Genomic DNA, 20,012 nt, shown 5'->3' on the forward strand with positions numbered 1-20,012 from the left:
ACATTTACCACAAATTAAATGTATCTTATATTATTAGATATATTATTATAAAACATGCTTTGGTTAAGGAGTTATTGATACTTCAAGTGCAAAATGATGATATAAAACCATGATAAAAATGCACTTTTAAGTACTAATCAAAAACATTTAAAATAAAAATTTTGTTTTTTGGGACTTTTAGAAAATATTATAGAATTAGAGGTCAAAAATCAAGTTATAAAAAACATATTTGGACATTTCTGAATAAGCATGTTAAAGTACTAGCACCATAACAAAATTTGTTTAATAGAATCAAATTAACATTTTCAATTAATGTGAACAGATATAATAAGTCTTCCTTTAACACCTCAAAAGATGGATTATGGACAAGTTGAAATTCAAGGCAAGTTAATTGAAGTTAACTTATTAACTAAAGATAAGCTTAAACTAATTTTTATAAGTGCAATTATACTAGAAAAACTTCAAAAGGAATTGGTGTCATTGTTATACATTTATAAAGATTGTTTTGCTTGGAATTATGATAAAGAAAAGTGATCTAACATAGAAACAAAAGTTCTTATAATTGACAAGAAGGTTTAGTTTTATTTAGTGTGGTTGATTTAGTTATATTTAATGTGGGTGTTCTTAGTAGATTTCTCTGTGAAAACTTTCAATACAGTAAATTAATCATTATTTGTAAATTAATATAGATTCATGTGATTATCAATATAAAGATAATAGTATAGTTCAATTTATATTAGGATTTATAATGCAGTCATCTCCTTATATTATTATAATATGAATAACACGAAACTCCAACACTATAACAATACAAAAGGCCACATTGTTGCTATGAACAATAGCTAGACTTATCAAACATGACATTGATACAAAAGGACTACGTGGAAAAAAAAAAAAAAAACAACAACAACAACTAGCAAATAATATTTTCATGCTAATTTCTAAACAAATTGATATGTAAAACTTTTGTCGGCCCATTTCTAGTGTTTGTATAGCATTATCTACCTTGACCAAACCGAACAAAGCCTTTAGACAAGACAAATCACCAAATGAAAATCATTCTCTGTCGGTCAGGTCTCAGCTTAGCAAACTATAAAACTAATATGTTTTCAGGGACTAAGAATATGCATGCCCAAGCCAATTAATTTTCCATCCAAAATTGATTTGATTTCCAAATCCAGTGGACATTAAATAATAATAATAAATAAATAAATAAATTTGCATATCTATCTTCAAGCTAAGCATCAAACTCACCTAAAAACATCACCTGCCAAAGCGATGGCGCAAAAAAGCAGGCATAACATAAATCAATCTCATTAAATAAAATTGAACTGCGTAAAAAGCATATTAAATACTATTATTCAGTCCAAAATAAAACCATCTTAAAAACACAGACGTGAATCCTCGGATTTCTGAAAATCCTAAAACAATTAAAACCCAATGTAACGAAAGAAACCTCAATTCTTGCCCTCCTCAAGCTCAAAAGCCGAAACAGGAAAAGTCCTGGAGATCCCTGTCGGATTACCAAACGTTATTTTCTCCAAATCCTTCTCATCAACATAAATATCCGAGATGGACACCCAAATCAAAAGCTCCTTGGTCTTGACCCCAGTCAGTCTCCGCATCCGACGGTTCTCGACGAAAGCTGTCACCTCCGTATCATAAGATACTTGGCGTCCGATCTTAAGGAATCTGTGATCTTTTCTCTTCTTTTGCCTCAACCAAACGAACCCGGTAGTGCGGTTATAACCCACCTCAATGATGTTGTCAAGTGGGAGGAGACCCATAGGGAGGTGGATCTCTTCGAGGAGTTCCAAGGACTGCTGCTTGCAGAGAGACTCGCCGGTGTGGATCTCTGCTTTTTCTCTGTGGGTTGCGATATGTTGAGAAGTCATTTTGGGATTTGCTTGGCGTCGCTTTTCCAGAGAACTTAAAGAAGCAAGAAAAGAAGTGTTGAGTTCCTCTTGATTAAGGGGATATTTAGGTGTTCTCCTTTTTTGTTATCTATCCATCTCGGTGAAAAAAAAAACTAATTTCAATAAAAAAATAAATTTTCAAAAAGTTGATTTTTTTATGTTAAATAATATTATAAAAAATAAGTTGATAAATAGTTTTTAGTATTGAGTTATTTCATCAAAAAAATATTTTTTTAATTTTTTAATTTATTTATTAAATTTATTAAAAAAGTAGAGACCAAATCTAAAAGGTAACAAAGTTTATAAAAAATAAAATTAAAAAAAATTTAATTTTATAAATTATTTTATGTAAAATAAATATCAATTAAAATAATATAAATTAAATTTGATAAATAAAAAAAATTAAAAAGTGAAGTTAAAAAAAAATTATTTTTATAAATTATTTACTACTCTTGAATTACACAAATCCTTTCAAGAAAACATATAAAACGTCTATTAATTTTAATTTCATTTATTTCCTTTTCTTTCGGTTTCCCATAAGCTTTCTTCACTTTACATGTAAGATTATCACCATCATAAATACCTTAAAAATCTAGTCAATTCTTTTTTATTTGATAACTTATTTATATATTTTTCAACCCTTTATTTGACTCATTTATCTTTACTCATTCATATCTTTTCCATCATATGTATTTTTATGCTCTATTTTGACTCATTTGTCTTTTTTCATCATTCTTTTTTGATAACTTATTTCTTATTATGTCATCTACATATTTTCCATAATTTCTAAATAATTACTTATTTCTTTTTTCATGATTCATGCGGCAAATTCATGTTAAATATTTTTCTATCCATAGCCACCAATATCATCACCGTTACAGTTCATTATGAAACGTATCATCACAGTGAATTATTGTTAATTATGATTTACATATGAATATTTGTCGGTTGTTTACAATATTTTTGGCCTTGTAGGTATAATTTTGGCATGGCAAATAGTTATACATAACTACTTTTTACACTACATAAAGTTCCTTAACTAATATATGACCAGCCAAATAACAAGGGATTGCGATTATTATTTTTTAATTTGTTCCACTTCCAAGTAAATAAAAGCAACATTGTTATGTCTGAATTGAGATTAGAATACTTTTCAGGATTTGCATTTGGTGTTAGTTAAGATTAAGGTTAGTGTTTGAATTTGAAGTTTCGGGCTAAAATTTGAGATTAAGGTAGTTTAGGGTCGGCATTTGGGGTTACTTAGGATTTAGTTAGAGTTAAAATTTAAGATTAAAGTTAGGATTTAAAAAACTACATTTCCCACCTATGATTTCTAAAAATAGCAGTTCTCACCTGCATTTTTTTTTCAAAACTCGTAGCTGAAAACTATAGTATTTTAAAACTTGCGGTGAAAACTGTATATTTTGTGCTATTTTTCAAATAAATTTTTAACCATTAAAATATTTTTCAAAGTGTGTTAGAAGGGAAAAAACACCCCAAATTTCTGCAAATCATGTAACTTCTAGCTGCTACCTTTGATGTCACTCAACTAAGAAAAAAGAATGTTTTGCCTTTTCTTTATACCGCTTTTTACTCTAAACTGTCCAGGGACTATTCAGGCAGCAATTGTATGGTAAGGGAGTGCCTACAAGAAGGTAGTTGGGACATGGGAGAGACTAACATATCTAGCAGATGCCAAAAATCATCAATCCTTGATCTCTAGATCCTCTGTCAGGTTCTCAAAATTTCTCAACTGAACCAACTAGGGAAGAAGGATAGCTTGAATCATCAACTTGATCATGGAACCTCTGCCAGGTCCAGTACCAATAATCGCCAGGATACTCTCTAGTCTCTCAAGCCTCTGAATTACAGCCCCAAGAAAACCAGTAAAATTGAATCAATTTGGTGATTTAGACTCTGCCAGCTCTTTTATAAGTGTGCCAACATTATCTGATGACTGAAGGAGATATCGAGCATCCGATTGCTTCCGGGAAACAGTACACGAGAAGAAATTCTCAGCCTTGAGATCAAGTACAGATGAGCCCTCTGGCAATGACATTCTATCATGAACTATAGGCCGCCAAGCAGCACTTCGATAATTACTCCTTTCCAAAGTTGACAATGAGCGTTGTTTCCTTAACTGATGAGCCTTGACTTGGTTTGTACTGTCTGGAATCATTGAAATAGATGTCCTCGCAGGATCTAGTGACCTGGTTCGTGCTAATGCTAGTGATTCACAAGGAAGCTCTGGCTCAAAAAATGTATAGACATCTTCATCCTGAAGCAATAAATTCCAAAAAAAAAAAAAACCATTAATTTCTGATATTTGTATTTCAGTAGAAGTAGCGTGTTTATATGCATCCATGCATCTGAATAGAACAGACAATGCAATGTTTTGGTATAGTCTTGAGAGTAGGACATTCCGCAAAATAGTTAATGCGACTTGGATGTATCTTAGACCTGATTATAGTGAATGGCAGCTGGTAGAACATGCTTCAAGGTTGAAAAGAAAATAAAAGAAAAGGGAGCACTGTGTGTGGAACTGGATCATAAACTTTCAAAGGATACAATAGAAATAGCAAACCCGATGTAACTAAAACATGGGCTGTTCTGGTGGGTTAATTTGGAGTAAACGGCACCATCCTGCTGCCATGAAGAAGACAATCGTTTGCATCGCAAGACCCATTATAAGCTGCTGTTTTAACCACTGATTCAACAAAAAGCTTTGGATTTGAGGTAATGGCAGTTTAGTGTATGGTTTAAAAAACAAGTATTCAAAGGATAAAAAGTTAGAGGAAGATAAATATGTGGCTGGCTAAGAAACTCTTTGGTCTCCATCTTCTATGGACGTGCTTTATTGGCATGATCGATTTGCGAATGGATTAGTGAAAGACGACCAATTTCTATCTAGTTCCATGAGAATGGCATCAAATCCCGCTATAGAGGCATTAGTGTCTAAGGAACTTTTAACTAACTTGAGCATGGATGCTAAAGTTTCTGTTGCCACTAGCTTGAGTCAGGTTTTGAGTACAACTGCCCTAGCTAGATGCTCCTTATAGTGATGGCCAGATGATGGAGATTTTTCAGCTTATTTTAGCAGTATTAAAAGATGCCTCTAATACTTCAAGTCGATTGGTTCGTAAGCACACTTGGATAATTGAAATTATTGTCAGGGCTAAACTTTATCTTTCGATGCTAGATCTCAAATGTAACTCTGCTTGGGAATATGCTCAGGTGTTTTTTTGACAAGTTCCATTATAAACAGCTATCCCAAAGGTATGTTCTTGCACATGGAGTCTATGATGTTTGAGATTTTCAAGGAATTTGATGAAATTCCAATGGAACTAGTCTTTCTTCTTTTAGATAAATATGAGATTGGATAACTAAGTTGTCTCATATAGTGCACTTAAGCTAGTTGAGAGTGTTCTTATCAAATGCATTTCAAGCTTACTCCTTATATAAAGCAGTGCAATTAGGCTTTCCTATTGATCACTATAATAAAGTTCTCATTGATAACTATGTCCAATCCAAACCATTGGAGTCTAGTGACAACCTGACTACAGGTGAAGAGATTGAACATGACCAAGCAGAGCTGAAGTTAGAGAATCGAGAAGTTGTTGTCAAAGCTACTCGATGTCAACTTTTAACCAAGAGAGAATGATGGGGATGAAATGAAGGACAACAATAAGAATTAATATTTATTTAGGAATTTTAATACTGTATCATTATTCTATATTTTATTACTCAAGGATATTAGTATTTATTATTTATTAGTTAGATTAGAATTTTAGTTTCCCTATTGAATTAAGATTTATTAGGTTTTCCCATTTTGTTTGGTTTGAGGCATATAAATAAACACCGAGACATTAGTTTTTCAAAGCATACTATTATTGTTGAAATAAAGATGTTGAATTCCCAGGGTCCAGTGTCTCTCATGGTTTGGTCTCTTCAAAATCAAGTGTCTCCTTGTTGGTGATTTTGATTTATGTTCTGAATTAACTATCTATAGTGATCTTGTTTGCGTGGTTCAACATCAGTGTTACTAGTTAAAAAAAATATAGAATATAAAATTAAATTGGATGCTTATCATATCTCAAATATTAATACATTTGGCAAAGTAAAACCTGCTCAAAGATTATGTGTAGGAAAACAGACCTTACTTAGAAAGTGCCCAGCACAAAGGACATAATCAATCGGCGATTTCATTCCCTTGTTACGAACTATTTCCCCTAAAATACGATCAATTGCTGCTCCCTGTATGTAAATGAAAATATCCATGGGAAAGACAAACAAGTCAATCTGAAAAGGTCACAAAGCAGGTATGCGGTGTACAGCAGCTAATCCTGTTGTGTATACCTTTGTCACACCAACAGATCGAACCTCAACAGATCGATCACCTTGGACAACATCAACAGCTGCGTTTGAAATAGGACCAGTCCAGAGATGCTGTAGCATATCCTTTGATTGAAGCTTTCCAAAATGACTCTCTAAAAGATTTAAATATTTAAGAAAATAAAAGGAAAAAGAAATGTTGTTGTTAGGACATCATCATGACAAAGTGTGATCCCATGCTATTCAGAACTTAAATGTCTGTGCATATGTGCATGTAAGAGATGACACACAGTACAACAGATGCACACAAATTTGTGCATGCAAAAGTTCAAACTTGAAAGTTTAGAAAAAGAGAGAACTAAAAAAAAAAAAAAGCGGTTAAGTACCTGCATACTTGTATTTCCATACAAGTGAAGTTTCACGAAGCTCAAAATGAGATCCAGGTGTTCTTTCTGTAAAATACTCGAAAACATGCTGAAATCATGAATTAGCATCTGGCATTTAGAGTCTAGAGAACCTGTCATGGAAAGTACTAAGTTTTAAGGTATGATATATTAACCTTAACACTGTCAACCCAATCCATATTCAAATTTTCTGGCATTGTTGTCATCCATTCTCCTGTACTATGGCGTAAAAACATCCCATTTTCTGCTGCCAACCACAAATTGTATTCTCGAAAATTCTGTATAAGAAGTTGTTAGTTCAAAGGCATAATATGGAGGCAAGAAAAGGGTAACTAAAGATATGAGAATACATCATCCAGGACAGCTCTATCACTTCCACTGAGAATAACAATGTTTGTTCTACGATCATCACAAAGTTTTTTCAAGGTTTCTTTTATTTCCAGGTGCAATCTAGATTGCAGCTCTCTAATATGACCGCCTCTAACTCCTTGAGTGCTTGCTGGTTCAGTTAAAGTTGCATTGAAACCCTGCAATAATGATGTACAGAAATAATGATAAAAATAATCGAAAACAACTATACTTCATGAAATTAAAAATAGATTGTTTGTACACACTTCCAGAAATCCACACATGTGAATAGGACATACTAAACGCATATGAACTTAATGGAATTCCTCATATTAAAGCATTTTATTGAAAGGAGAAACGTGCCTTAGAATTCATTTAATTGTAACCTTTCCTTTATGTTATTAACAGCATTGCGAAGACTTACAAAAACAAACAGCATTTTGAAGCAACTTCCCATTTATCGGTACATCAGCTATACGTAACTTTATGTCATAGGAGAACAAGAGATAGGAAAGAAGTTCCAAAACTTATATGAAAAGGTGCCATAATTGAAGTGCTTCAGGTAATTCATCCTCATAGTTGAATGTAAAACAGCATACCAGCATAAGCAAACGATTATTGGATTGCAAATATCGTTCAACTGCAACTTTGACAGGAAGGAAGGGAACTTGTCTTGTCCTTAGTTGGGCTTCAATAATGGTATCATTTAGTTCACTACAGAAAGGAGAACTTCAAAATTAAAGTAAAAGAGGCCAAATGTTCCAATAGACTTCATAAAATATATATAAAAATACTTGTTTCATTGAACAAACTAAAATAATAGTCACCAATACAGCCATATGAATCCCCATTTCCCATTTATTGTGCTAAATCATATTCCCCATGGAACATTTTAAAACAAATCAAGTCATGTAAAACCACTACATCAACAAAACAATATTAACGAATCACTACGTGTTCCCGTTTAATTTTTAAATATTAAACTTCTATTTCCCGACACAGAAAATGTCTCCACTAAGCAATCCTGTTGTTGAGAGATAATATATATCACTTACGCTTCATCGATATCCTCATTGACACGATGATGGAACGTGACCGCGGACAAAAATTCTTGTCTTAAAACAATTTTAAAGTTTCTCCAACCAAATAAACCAATTTGGACGTTAAAAATAGCCTTTAATCCATTAAAGCAGCTAGAAGTTACAAAAGTAATTTTTCTTGTTAGATAAATGCCATATTACATGAGTTATAACCTCCTTTGAAAAAAGAAAAAAAGTAATAATCTGAAAGATTTTAGAAATTAAGAACTTGATGATAAATGAGAGATCCTAGTTTCTCGTCACAAGGAAAGATTGAAAAATAATGGAAGAAAGTGAAATTCAAGCGTGTTCACTTTTCCAGAATCTAATATCTGGTAATATTAAATTACTACTAATTTACACTAATCAGACCTCCAACAATTATGAGTATACTACTCATAGATTATTCAGAAGTGGAAATGCGGGGAAACGATATCATGCAACAAGTTGAATGAATTAGCAAGGACCACCTTGCAAGGCTAAATACTTCTAGGTGACCGACACTAAAGTATTACCGTGAAGGAAGGGTGAAAGAATCCCTATTGAGAAATGTAAATTAGTAGTAATTTAATATTAATAATATCACCAGATATAAGATTATGGAAAATTGCATAGGCTTGAATTTCTCTTTCTTCCATTAGGTTCCACAATATTTGCAGCAACACAATATGGTGAATACCTTACAAAAGTAGCAGCCCACTCTTGTGATGTGTGTGTTGTCACATGCATGAAGTTATGCTGATGCATTTTTTCTCTTTCATCAGCTGGCATATTCAAAGCCTGACTAATTGAAGCAGCAACTTCTGCAATATTCCATGGATTCACCAAGAGGGCTCCAGCGCCAAGAGACTGAGCTGCACCTGCAAACTGGCATATTCAAAGCATAATCAATGTGTTCTTCTGTTTCTATTCTTTATCCAAAAATCCTAACAGAAGCAAGAGACTATCCCTGGAATATACACATAAGATGGTACTGTATACCATCACAAAGGGAACCTTGTAGCTGCTAGACTTCATGTTCACCTTGTTTCAATAGGAATTCAGCAACTCATTCAAATACCTTCTGGATGATCCAAAGATTTTGTCTCAACCACCATTGGTGGTTATTGATCATCTAGAACCCCATATACAATGTTAACTCTAGGTTCTTGTCATGTTTGACAGAGCAAAAACATAACTCTCCAATCTTAGATTCCTCCTAGACACTGACAAACTTCCAGTAATGAATGAGAAAAATATGTTATTTCAACCCTCTGCAAAAATAAAAAAAGGCTGCCTGCATTTTCTATGTTAAATTACTTCACAAGAACTGAAAAATAAAATAGAGCAGGATAGTTGGATTTCTTAAGCTTTCAGTCCTCTTGGATGAACATGATCTCAAAGGCATTGCTGAGTTTTAATTACCTCACTCAGAATGAGCACCCCTTTCTTGGAAGCTTGGCAGGCAACAAACTCATAGCTTACAAGATTCATTCCATCTCTTAAAGACGTAATAAGCGCCACATCTGGATTAGAAAAAATAATGTTAATGTATTGATAAGCCTGAAATTAAATTTACCCTCCCAAAACCATCTAACTATGACGGATTGAGCTTCTTATTGAAGGCCAGCTAGACAAATCCTCATTAAACTAAATATGTAAATGCTTGCAGATACATTATGTTTATATCCACAAATGCAGCTCCAAATATTAATGTCGCTTTTGTAAAAATTTCACATGATTCCACGTTCAGTTATCGACTGTGGAGGAAAATTATGCATGCTGGACCTGTTATGCAGTTAGTTCATATTTCTTCAAACATTTTACACAATAGCATTCAAGATGATCACCTACTTTGCTATGTAACTCATAATGCAAGCATTTGTTGGTTGCATATTCTTGCAAAACTGTAGAAGGCATTATAGATGAACACTTAGAAAGTCGTAGGACTGCATAATAGGACATGACATTGCCCTCCCCCATCTCCTCCAAAAGAGAGGGGGTTATCAATGAAGGAAAAGAACAAAATAAAATTATACCCCATAAGAATGAAGGCATAAACCAGATGGAATATCTCATTCCACATTTTACTGGCAGCAAAAGTTTTCCTGCTCGTTTATTTCAACAATTTTAGCAGTTCATCCATCCTCTTTAGAGGGCTCAAGAACATTATTCACAAAAATGATAATATCTAATCCAGTGTAACATTCCATAAAAAAAAAAAAAAAAGAACTATAAAATGCCTATAAATAGGTACCAGTAACAGCATATAGCGCACATAACGCATGAAAGTCAAGAGAGCGATCCTGGAAAAGAGAAGAAAATGCAGAAATTTAGGAAAAACTTAGCAAGCAATGGTCATAAGAGAGATTAATCAATCCATAATTATCACCATGATGCATTTTTCACCTAATTTCAAATTTCTACACTAGATTGACACGGTGCAGAACAATTGAAACATTTTAACTCATAGAGCTTCCACATATTTCTCAATAGAAGCATTTATCCCAGTATTCACAATGAAATTCATAAAATCCACCATATAAGAAAAACGATTACTAAACTATTAGCATGTGATAATTCAAGCTTCCATGAACAAGAAAATAATACAGGAAACAAGAGTAGTTTGGTGGATGAAAGAAGTTTTGATACACCACCATTCCTCAAATTTAAATTGATTTGGTTAGGCTACACGTTTTCTTCACATAGTCTGTCCAGGACTAAGCTTTGTAAGTTATTCTGATACTAAATACTTTTCATTCAGGCTACTTGATTTAATCATAGGTTTTTTCTCAAACAAAGAAGCTTGTCTGGATTTGGAAGTCCACTCTTCCATACTTTAATTTCCACCAGTAAGGTATATGTAATTTCATTTATTACAAGGAACTTTTGATTCCATTCATAAACTGATTCCAGTGACAAATATCATGGTTCATAAGGTAAAAGCAAACCAGATGATGTATTGGAACCGCAGTGAGAGTCCCAAATCTCCCATTGATGCGCCCAACAATCTCATGGACCTGGCTAGAAAGCTTTTGATCTGTCAAAGACAAAAAAAGAAAGAGTAAGGGTGGTAACAGAGACCTCAAAATGGTATAGAACTCATTGGGAAGCCAATGTTTAAACTTAGAACCTTAATAGTTGATACTACAACCACGAGGCACTATTTCTGGGTTCATTAAACCACCACAAAACTAGATTTCTTACAGTTGGCAATGATCTGAAAGCCCAAGATTAAAATTAATCCGCAGAATCTCAATTCGTTTCAGAATTTCTTGTCTTTTTTTTAGTGATCACTAACAAACCACAACCCTAAATCCCTATTAAACCACTGGAAATTGACAATCTCTTGGGGTTCCATGCATCACTTAGTCAATTCCATGCCAGTATAAGTGGGATAGAAGAAAGTTTGCTTGCTGGTTACATTGAATAAAAGAGCACCGGTAACAGCTTATTTTTATAAAAAGCACATACATTCCGGAACATCTGTTCTTGTTGGCACAGCAATTTGTAGCAAAACTACTTTATCACGCCACTCTGGATTTTCCTCAAGGAACTCTTCAAACGCCAATATCTTTTGGGGAATTCCCTTTATCATATCAAGACGATCAACGCCTAACATTACCTACTCACATATGAGTCGAAACAAGCAACCAGATAAACAAACTAACATTAGCAAGCACATATTAAGGAAAGCATAAATCCAGTGTTGGAGAAATTACTTAATTTACAGAGGCATTTATTCATACTATTAATCGGTAATGAAATGTTGGCTCAAACATCATGAAAAGAAAATCAGTAAGATCATGTGAATATATAAGAGCATTAAAAGGGTTGATCAAGAGGAAAAGAAAAACAAAAGCCAACAATCTCCGAATTGCCTGAAAATTGACCAAAATTCAAGTTCCAACCTTTCTGCCAGCAAATCTTTCTTTCAGTTCTTTTATGTGATCCTGGACCTGAGGGAGCTCCAGAGCTCGAATGAATCGATCGGAATCTATCCCAATAGGAAACTGCAGTTTCAATCTCCCATAAACGAAATGGTGCCATCATGAGGAAGAATAAGGGTTGAGAAACAGATTTATAAGTAAAGTTAAAGAAGCATATTTAGTATTAAATTAATAAGCAAAATATTTGCAGGTCTGCAGATAAGAGAAATAAAATTATCAGCAAAATATATACCGCTGCTACACGAGTCAGCTTTCCCTGATTCTCTACTCCTTCAGGTGTACCCTCAAGCCCAAGGATACGAGTGCAAGCACTGACAAAATGTCTTGCATAATCATATGTGTGAAAACTGAAAGTAAAAAAGCCAGCAATTAGAAACTTAATTATCAAAAGAAAACCAAAATAATTACCACGGAAACAAATTTTCCAAAGAGATAATTTGGTTCCTTAAACCTGGCAGCTACATTGAATATCTAGTTTGTTCACAAATCACGTGTAAAATTATCTACTCCTATGAGTAGGATCGGAGCAAGGAAAATTGAGATGAACAGAAAGCAACAGCTATTGGTCAGTTCAGACAGGAATTTAGGTTCCTGGAGTTCTTAAACATTTGTAAGAAACTTCCTATAAATGCTAAATCTGCATGTGTTGTTTAGTTTTCCAATTTAAAAGGGATTCAGCTTCTTATAGTATCTGCATCTAACAGAGACACAGACCACATTTTCTGATGCGTAAGAAGATTGACTATTCAATCATACATGTTAACCTTATGCAACAAGCAGTGATAATACAAAATTCCAAAACAAGTCTCGGATTTTGCATTTCAAGGGCAACAGCCTAAAATACTTTGTTTAGTAGGTTTCTTGCAGAAAACATTGGCTCTGCTAGCATGACTTTCTGGGATTTGTATGCAATTGATATCTATACTATTCTTACTTATGTCTTTCAACTTGAGTAGAAAAATATCTATAACATATCTGTTGAAATCAACCAGGTTGATTAGATTATGAATCAGATTGCCATTCCACACAATGAACATACAATTTTTAGCTGTCAAATGTTTCCCCAGCCTATTGGACGTAGCAGGAATGTATCAGTTCATATCACGAAGCACATACAATGATCAAGAGGAAATAGCATCAACTCCAAAGGTTTCATTTGTCATGAAACAAATGGAGTTTAATCTTCTGTTTCCATACAAGTTACGTAAGAAACAGGAAGAAAGAGAAGATGGCACTCAAAAATAAGAATTTAAGTTCTTTAGGGGACTTAATCTAGGCCTGGTGTCCAACTCCTAAAACACCATGTGTGCTCTGAAGCAAACTTGAAGGGACAATAAATTTGAATGAATTTAAGCATACAGCATACAGTGCTGGAATATATGAAGCAGGATGGAGCACATGATTAGTTGGTAGAAACAGGTAGTTCAAAATGCCGTACTCCACTACTCACAACTTACCCAACTAAATCGGCTGCAAGAACAGATTCCAACAGGTCTCTACGAGATGGCAGCATCCTGTGTATTTCAGAGGAGGGAAAAGGAGTGTGAAGAAACCAACCGACTTTGATGTTGCTGTTTTTCTCTTTCAGACATCTGGGAAGAAACATTAGGTGGTAATCGTGGCACCAAACAACATCACCATCCTCATAATGTTCGTGCACTACATCAGCAAACATTTGGTTTGCCTTCTTATAAGCATCAAATTGAGATTGAAAACTACGGGTGGTTGAAAGGCGATCTTCTTGAGGTAGTCCAAGATAATGGAAAAGAGGCCATATTATGTTGTTACAATAACCATTATAATACTGATGAACAGTGTCTTCGTCCAGGAAAACTGGGATGCATTTCTGCACAAAATAGACCAAAATTAAGGAGAAAACTGAACCATAGCATAGACTACAGAGAGAAGAGTCGATAATCTATAGAGTGTTTGAGATCATAGTTGAACAAGAATTGAAACATCAAGATGCAACAAAAGGTTTTTGAACCTTTTCAGCCAAAGCTTTAGTTAGTGCTTCTTGTCCAATTTCATCAGGCACATTTACACCAGCCCAACCAATCCACCTGGCATCAAACTCCTTCAGACCTTCAAGAAAATAACAATACTTCAAATTGTCTTAAAAATCAGTGCCAATGGTTTAAATACATGGACATAAAAGAAAAGGGTAACATGATTATGTTAAATCAAGCAGAAAATATCGGAAAAGAAGACAATACACATTGATATACAAAAGGAATTAAAAGGATGATTAGAGAAAGAAATTTAAGTATCACCTACCCAAAAGTGCACTGACTAGCCCACCTACACTTATCTCAAGTTGCCATGAATCCTTGCCCTGCCTAACTGCAGAGACGGGCAACCTATTGGCAACCACCAATAAACGTTGTTTAGGAAGCCTCTGATCTTGCCTTTCATATCCATCGATCCCTTCAGACAACTCTTCCTCATTAAGTGAAGCAAAATTTTCAGTTTCAGTTAATGCCGAATCATTAGAAAAGAGATCTGCATCTCTCAAACTATCTCCTGCTTTCTCATTCAGATTAAACACCCTGTTTAATTTCCGTAAATTTCTTTCCTTCATTAGCCTTTCTGTTCTACTTTTGGGTGTGGCAGGATCAACATTACACTTGCTCCCTGACATATGGCTTGTTTTGCACCAAAGTCTGCAAGTCAAGCCATCCCATTAAATGTGCTCTTTGGCAAGGTAAACTAACTCTTATTCTACAACAACCACTTAGAGAAGGGATACTGATTTAGAAAACAAATAAACAAAAAGTGCCTTCTCGAACATGCCCAAACAGATATAAGAGTACAAAGACATGAAAAAACTCATAATTAACCTATCAAGTGTTTACAGCATATTTGAATGATTGCATTGTTTTACAAAGCATAAAAAAAGAGCTCCTGATCATTGAAATTGTGTGCTCTCTTCATACAGACCTTGCCAATCATCATATACTAAATTACTATCCCCCATCAGACTTTTGATATAACCATGCAAAAACATTTATGTAGAATTTATCAGCAAACCAGTTATACTCTGATTAAACTCCAAGGAAAGATTGCTGTATTCTAAACTGGTAAAATGCAGGCTTGTCCAAGAGTTTAGGCATGCAAAGATTCGGAAACGAATTAAAAAACATAAACTATTGACCACAACTTGTAAATCCATTGCTTGCAATAGTTCGGATAAGACTAAGGACATAGTCATGTGCAAACTTAAACATGGCAAAATTGCTATTATATCCAACTTAGCGAATCGATTGGGAAAAAAAAAAAACTAAACACCAGAAGCAAAAGGATAGAAAACATACAAGTGGGGTCCATAAACACCCGCTTTGAACTTCTAATGAAAAATACCACGGCATTCGATCGGTTGCAATAAAAGAACATTCACCAACAAATCCATTTACAATGCCAAACATAACAAAAATGCACTGATCAAAAACAACAAGAAAGAAACGAAACCCATTATATGAGGGCTAACAAGAGAGAACAATATCGACAAGCAAACAGAACATCAAAATATTCAAAACCCATTTTCATCAACACAAATAAGAATCCTCCATGACCAAAAAAAAACAAAGAACACAAGAACAAGAATAAAAAAAGAATCTTGGAATTGAAAAAAGAAAAAAGAAAAAAGGAAAGAAAAGCCACATGTTATCTTGTACTTACCTGATTGTTATACAGAATGCAGATCTCTTCGGGTGATTTAGCACTCATTCAAAACCATATTGATAAGAGTAAATAGTACAACGTGCTGTTGTTTTGTAAAACAAGAAACGTTTAGAAGAGCCATATGGAGATGAGATAAGCAAGTTGGCCAAAGCGATATTTTAGAGGGTTGTGGTCAGCACTGAGAGAATAAACACAAGAATCTCTGGGCAAATGATGGTGTCGATCTTAGTGAGAGAGAAGAGAAATTTAAAAAAAAAAAAAGATTTATTATCCAAATCAACGATATGTGTTTGCCAGAGATTGGATTACTAAGACAGCCGGTTTTATATGCAAAAGGAAAGGCCATGCAGGCAGGTTCGGTCTTGTAACTGCTGTGGGGAGCCCCATTCAAAAGACTAGAGTGTAACTGGTTGGCCGATAAATTCGACATTACTATATAGAATCACAGCAGCTTTATAATTGCATGTATTCTATAGTGATCACAACTTTGCTCATAATCACTATGCGCTGCCTATCATTAAAAATTAGTGTGTGATATGTTAAGAATACGTGTAATAAATGTTTTGAGGTCATCCTCCAAATTCTTTTTTATTTCAAAATAAAAATTAAAAATAAAATAAAAAGCTTACAACTTAGAGAAAGCAGGCTAAAAAGGATTTCAAATATATAAAAAAATTAAGTTGTAATTTTAAATGAATTTTGAAGACTAATTGTACTTCTAGTATACTCATTATTGAAGAAACAATGCAAATTCAAATTTAAATTAAATAATTATTAGATGAATCTGAATCTAATAACATAATTAAATTTTTAAAAGGCCATTTGATTTAATCATTGATCAAATTAAATTTAATTATGTTTAAGAATTAATTTGTATCTAATTAAAGAATTTAATTAGATGCAAGGACTTAATTATACTTTAAATAGATTAAATTAGTTTTATTAATGGCTTAAATGGTAAGAAAATTAAGTTTAGGATGTCAATTTGGGCTTAATTGAGAATATTAGAATTTTAAGAAATCAAATTTAATTTTTGTTAAGTCAATTGATTGAAATCATCTGCAAAATCACAACAAAATCAAAATTTTTAGGTCATTTAGGGATTAAATTGAAGAAATTTACAGTCAATGATCAATTTGTAAAAGACGTTGAGCTATAAAGACCTAATTGATTAAAATCAGGGGTTAAATTAAAAAATATTTAAAATTTACTAGTTAATTAGGGGTTAAATTGAAGAAATTCAAGACCTAGGACCAAAATAAAAAATATGCCAAAATCTAGGGCTAAAATTGAAATTTTCCAGGGACTAAATTGCATAACATTTAAAGTTTAAAGTCAATAAGAGATATAAATAAGATAAATTAAAAATTAATGACCACAGTGAACTTTACTAAAATGATATCATTTTGATTATTGTTAATCTTCTTTAATTCTCTATAAAATGACAGTTTAGAAAAAATTACTTTGCAAGTACATTATATCTCTATTCTCCATCAAATTTGACAACTTCTACACCAAATTGATAACTTGACATTTCTCTACACCACGGTATGGTCCATTTAGGCCGATTAACACCATAGCAGTCACACCGTCGACATAAATGACCAGCCACATTAGCCTTTAACAACCAACTTTTTTAGGTCATGTTTTGAATCAATGATTAGGATCCTTTCCAACCAAACCAGGGGTTAGGATTTGGCACCATTAAAGATAAAATATCTTTTTTCCATCCCTTATAAATAGAAGTGAATTTTATAATTTAAACATCAAGAAATCAGTATGCAAAGTTGGCAAAAAAATCATCTCTACCCTAGTTTATTTTCACATCCTTTATCACCCTCACTTTCCCCCTATTTTTCTTCACTTCCAACATCACCACAACCTCCGACCACAGTGCACAATCTTCCTTACAATACTAGGAGTGCATGCGAAAATTTCCACCTCCTCTACCAGTCTTTTTTCACCTTTGGGCAAGCAAGTTTGCTCTTCCTTTTTTTCCCCTTGAAACTTACCCTAAAGCGATTTGCATGCAAATGTCGCTTTCTCTCTAAATTTGATAGGCTAGACCCGTTTCTAATCAAGCCCAAATGGCTGGGCCAAGTCCAGCCCACCAAAAAAAAAGAGAGAAGGCTAGGTCTGTTAGGCTGCTAGAACCTAACCCGACTCAGTTGGATTCAACCTAATTGGCTAGGTCAGGCTCAGCCCTATATATAATAATAATAATATTAAATATTAAAAAAATATAAAACTTTCTTCAAAAAATTTTATGATTTTCTTGTATATTTTTCTATCAATTTAGCATAATATTAGACTATATATTTATATTGTGAGATATAGATCTGGCTGTAAGATGCAAATCTTGTATTAAAATACTCGGTTTTCTCCAAAATGTTTCAAAAAAAATTAAAATTAAAAAATCTCAACAATTTTAAATTAATTTCCTTTTAAAAAAATATTTTATTTTCATGCATACGACCAAATCCTAAAAATTTTCCAAGAATATTTTCATTAAAAAAACAAAAACTATATATTTCTCATGTTTTAAATTGCAAAATAGATTTCGCAATCAGTTTATGATTATCCATTAAGATTTTGCTAAAATGTCAAAAAAAATTACTAATTATTCATTTTATATTAGGGTTTAGATGTAGACTTTTAATATTTAGAGAGGTGTAAAAGTACATGGTGGAATATACCATCAAGTATTATAGATAAAGTATAAAATAATATTATTCTAAAATCCAGACTTTAGAAAGATTAAGATTAAACTCAGTAAAGTAAAGACTTTTTCATAGAGGGAAATCTACCATGTACCTTAGAAAAAAATCAATAAATAAAAACTTAACTTAGAAAAACAATCAAATAACAATGAAATTTATTTCAGGTAGGGTGCACTGGAGGTTATGCGTTTTTTTAATGCATAACCAGTTCTTTACCTGGACTCTTGTAAACTATAAAGATATAATAACTATAATACTAAGTGACAATTTTTCTACCTTAATCATAATTTTATAATTAAAACAAAAAAAATTTCCTTCCCAGCAATATCTCTTAGTAGTCACATAAAACGTGTCAGCCCGTCATCGTCCTGTGACAATATGTAATATATCTTCTTCTTTTCTTAATTCTTATTACTATGGTAAGAAATTATGGATTTTCTTTCTCTTTAAAAAGGGTAAAATAAATAGAGATTGATGGATAAGTTTGGAAAAGGTTAGCTTAATATTTGCGTGCAAATACTGAGAGAGTGATCGAGGGTTTGAGATTTTGTTACTCCAACGGATTTCCAGTCAAAGTAATACTTGTGCTTTCCTATTTGGTAGCTCCTATATTTAGTTCTCATAGACACGAATTAAGTCAATGTTTATCCTTCAAGTGCTTTATAAATTCCTTGTGAGAAGTTATTAAATCTAATACGAATTTTACCTTTCCTTTCGTATAAATATAGGATCCATCCTGAAAAAAAAAATTTCACTGCATATTAGACTAATTTTTTAAAAATGTATAAAAATATTAAAAGCATGGAGAATGTTTTGAACAATATTATTAAACCTAATCAAATAGGTTAATTTTGAAATATCTTAACTCAACTTTTTATTTAACTCAAGTTTAATTAAACAATATAAAAGCTAGTTTGACTTAAATTAATTGATTTTATAGATCTAAATACAATCTTCATGGTTGATAAAAACATAACTTAGCTATTAAAAAACCTCAAGATAATAATTTTTTAAAAAAATATTAAGATAATAACATATTAGATCGACGTCGACCTACTAATAACTGGAGTCATGGACTTTATTGGGTTTAACAATTTTTTATAAAAAAATATATTTAATTATATAATAAAAATAGATATTCATAAAATTAAGCACCAATTTAATAATAGACACTTATTTGAGACAATTATCCCTTAAAATCAAATAAAAATCAATAATATAGTTCATTTTCCAACCAATATAATATTAAATGATAAAATAAAAAAATAATTAAAAGACCAAAGGCAAAAAAAGCATATCATATCAATGGGTAAATTTGTCAAACCTATGAATCGGGTAAGTTAGGCTTGTATACCAAATTTGTGAACTGGGTTGAACTCTACTAAGATTAAAATTTTTTTTGTTTTTAAAACTATTTTTATTTAATTAGATAATAATAAAAATAGATGATTACAAAATCGAACATCAACCCAAAAACATCATTTTATTAGACTTTATAAAGTACCAAAAAATTAAAAGGTGTAAGGAAACCACTATTCATTCACACATATTGCAATATGAATGACAATAGTAATTCATAATGTTTTATTTTCTTTCTTTTTTC

The 20,012-nt window shown here is 32.6% G+C and overlaps 2 protein-coding genes across 4 annotated transcripts; both read right to left on the bottom strand.

Moving 5' to 3' along the window:
- Nucleotides 1-1,293: 1,293 nt before the first annotated feature.
- LOC105133252 (uncharacterized) lies at nt 1,294-1,996 on the bottom strand. Its single transcript, XM_011037160.1, has one exon. It carries the CDS (start codon nt 1,893-1,895, stop codon nt 1,458-1,460), a length of 438 nt encoding a protein of 145 aa, XP_011035462.1. The 5' UTR covers nt 1,896-1,996; the 3' UTR covers nt 1,294-1,457.
- Nucleotides 1,997-3,423: 1,427 nt separating this feature from the next.
- Nucleotides 3,424-16,044, bottom strand: LOC105133253 (alpha,alpha-trehalose-phosphate synthase [UDP-forming] 1-like). Of its 3 annotated transcripts, none has more exons than XM_011037161.1 (18): nt 15,687-16,044; nt 14,286-14,671; nt 13,996-14,093; nt 13,466-13,854; nt 12,241-12,355; nt 11,970-12,071; nt 11,533-11,683; nt 11,010-11,098; nt 10,316-10,364; nt 9,484-9,584; nt 8,759-8,946; nt 7,600-7,714; nt 7,003-7,179; nt 6,808-6,930; nt 6,635-6,722; nt 6,273-6,403; nt 6,072-6,170; nt 3,424-4,194 (listed from the first exon to the last, which is right to left on the bottom strand). In XM_011037161.1, the coding sequence occupies exons 2-18, from the start codon at nt 14,647-14,649 to the stop codon at nt 3,814-3,816; spliced, it is 2,760 nt and encodes a 919-aa protein (XP_011035463.1). In that variant the 5' UTR covers nt 14,650-14,671; nt 15,687-16,044; the 3' UTR covers nt 3,424-3,813. The 3 variants fall into 3 exon arrangements, with proteins under 3 accessions (XP_011035463.1, XP_011035464.1, XP_011035465.1); XM_011037162.1 differs by having other exon boundaries at nt 4,134-4,194; nt 6,077-6,170; XM_011037163.1 differs by lacking the exon at nt 3,424-4,194 and having other exon boundaries at nt 6,088-6,170; nt 6,635-6,700.
- Between the last annotated feature and the right edge of the window lie 3,968 nt (nt 16,045-20,012).

Source organism: Populus euphratica, unplaced genomic scaffold, assembly GCF_000495115.2.
Source record: "Populus euphratica unplaced genomic scaffold, PopEup_1.0 scaffold110.1, whole genome shotgun sequence".
Taxonomy (NCBI): Eukaryota; Viridiplantae; Streptophyta; class Magnoliopsida; order Malpighiales; family Salicaceae; genus Populus; species Populus euphratica.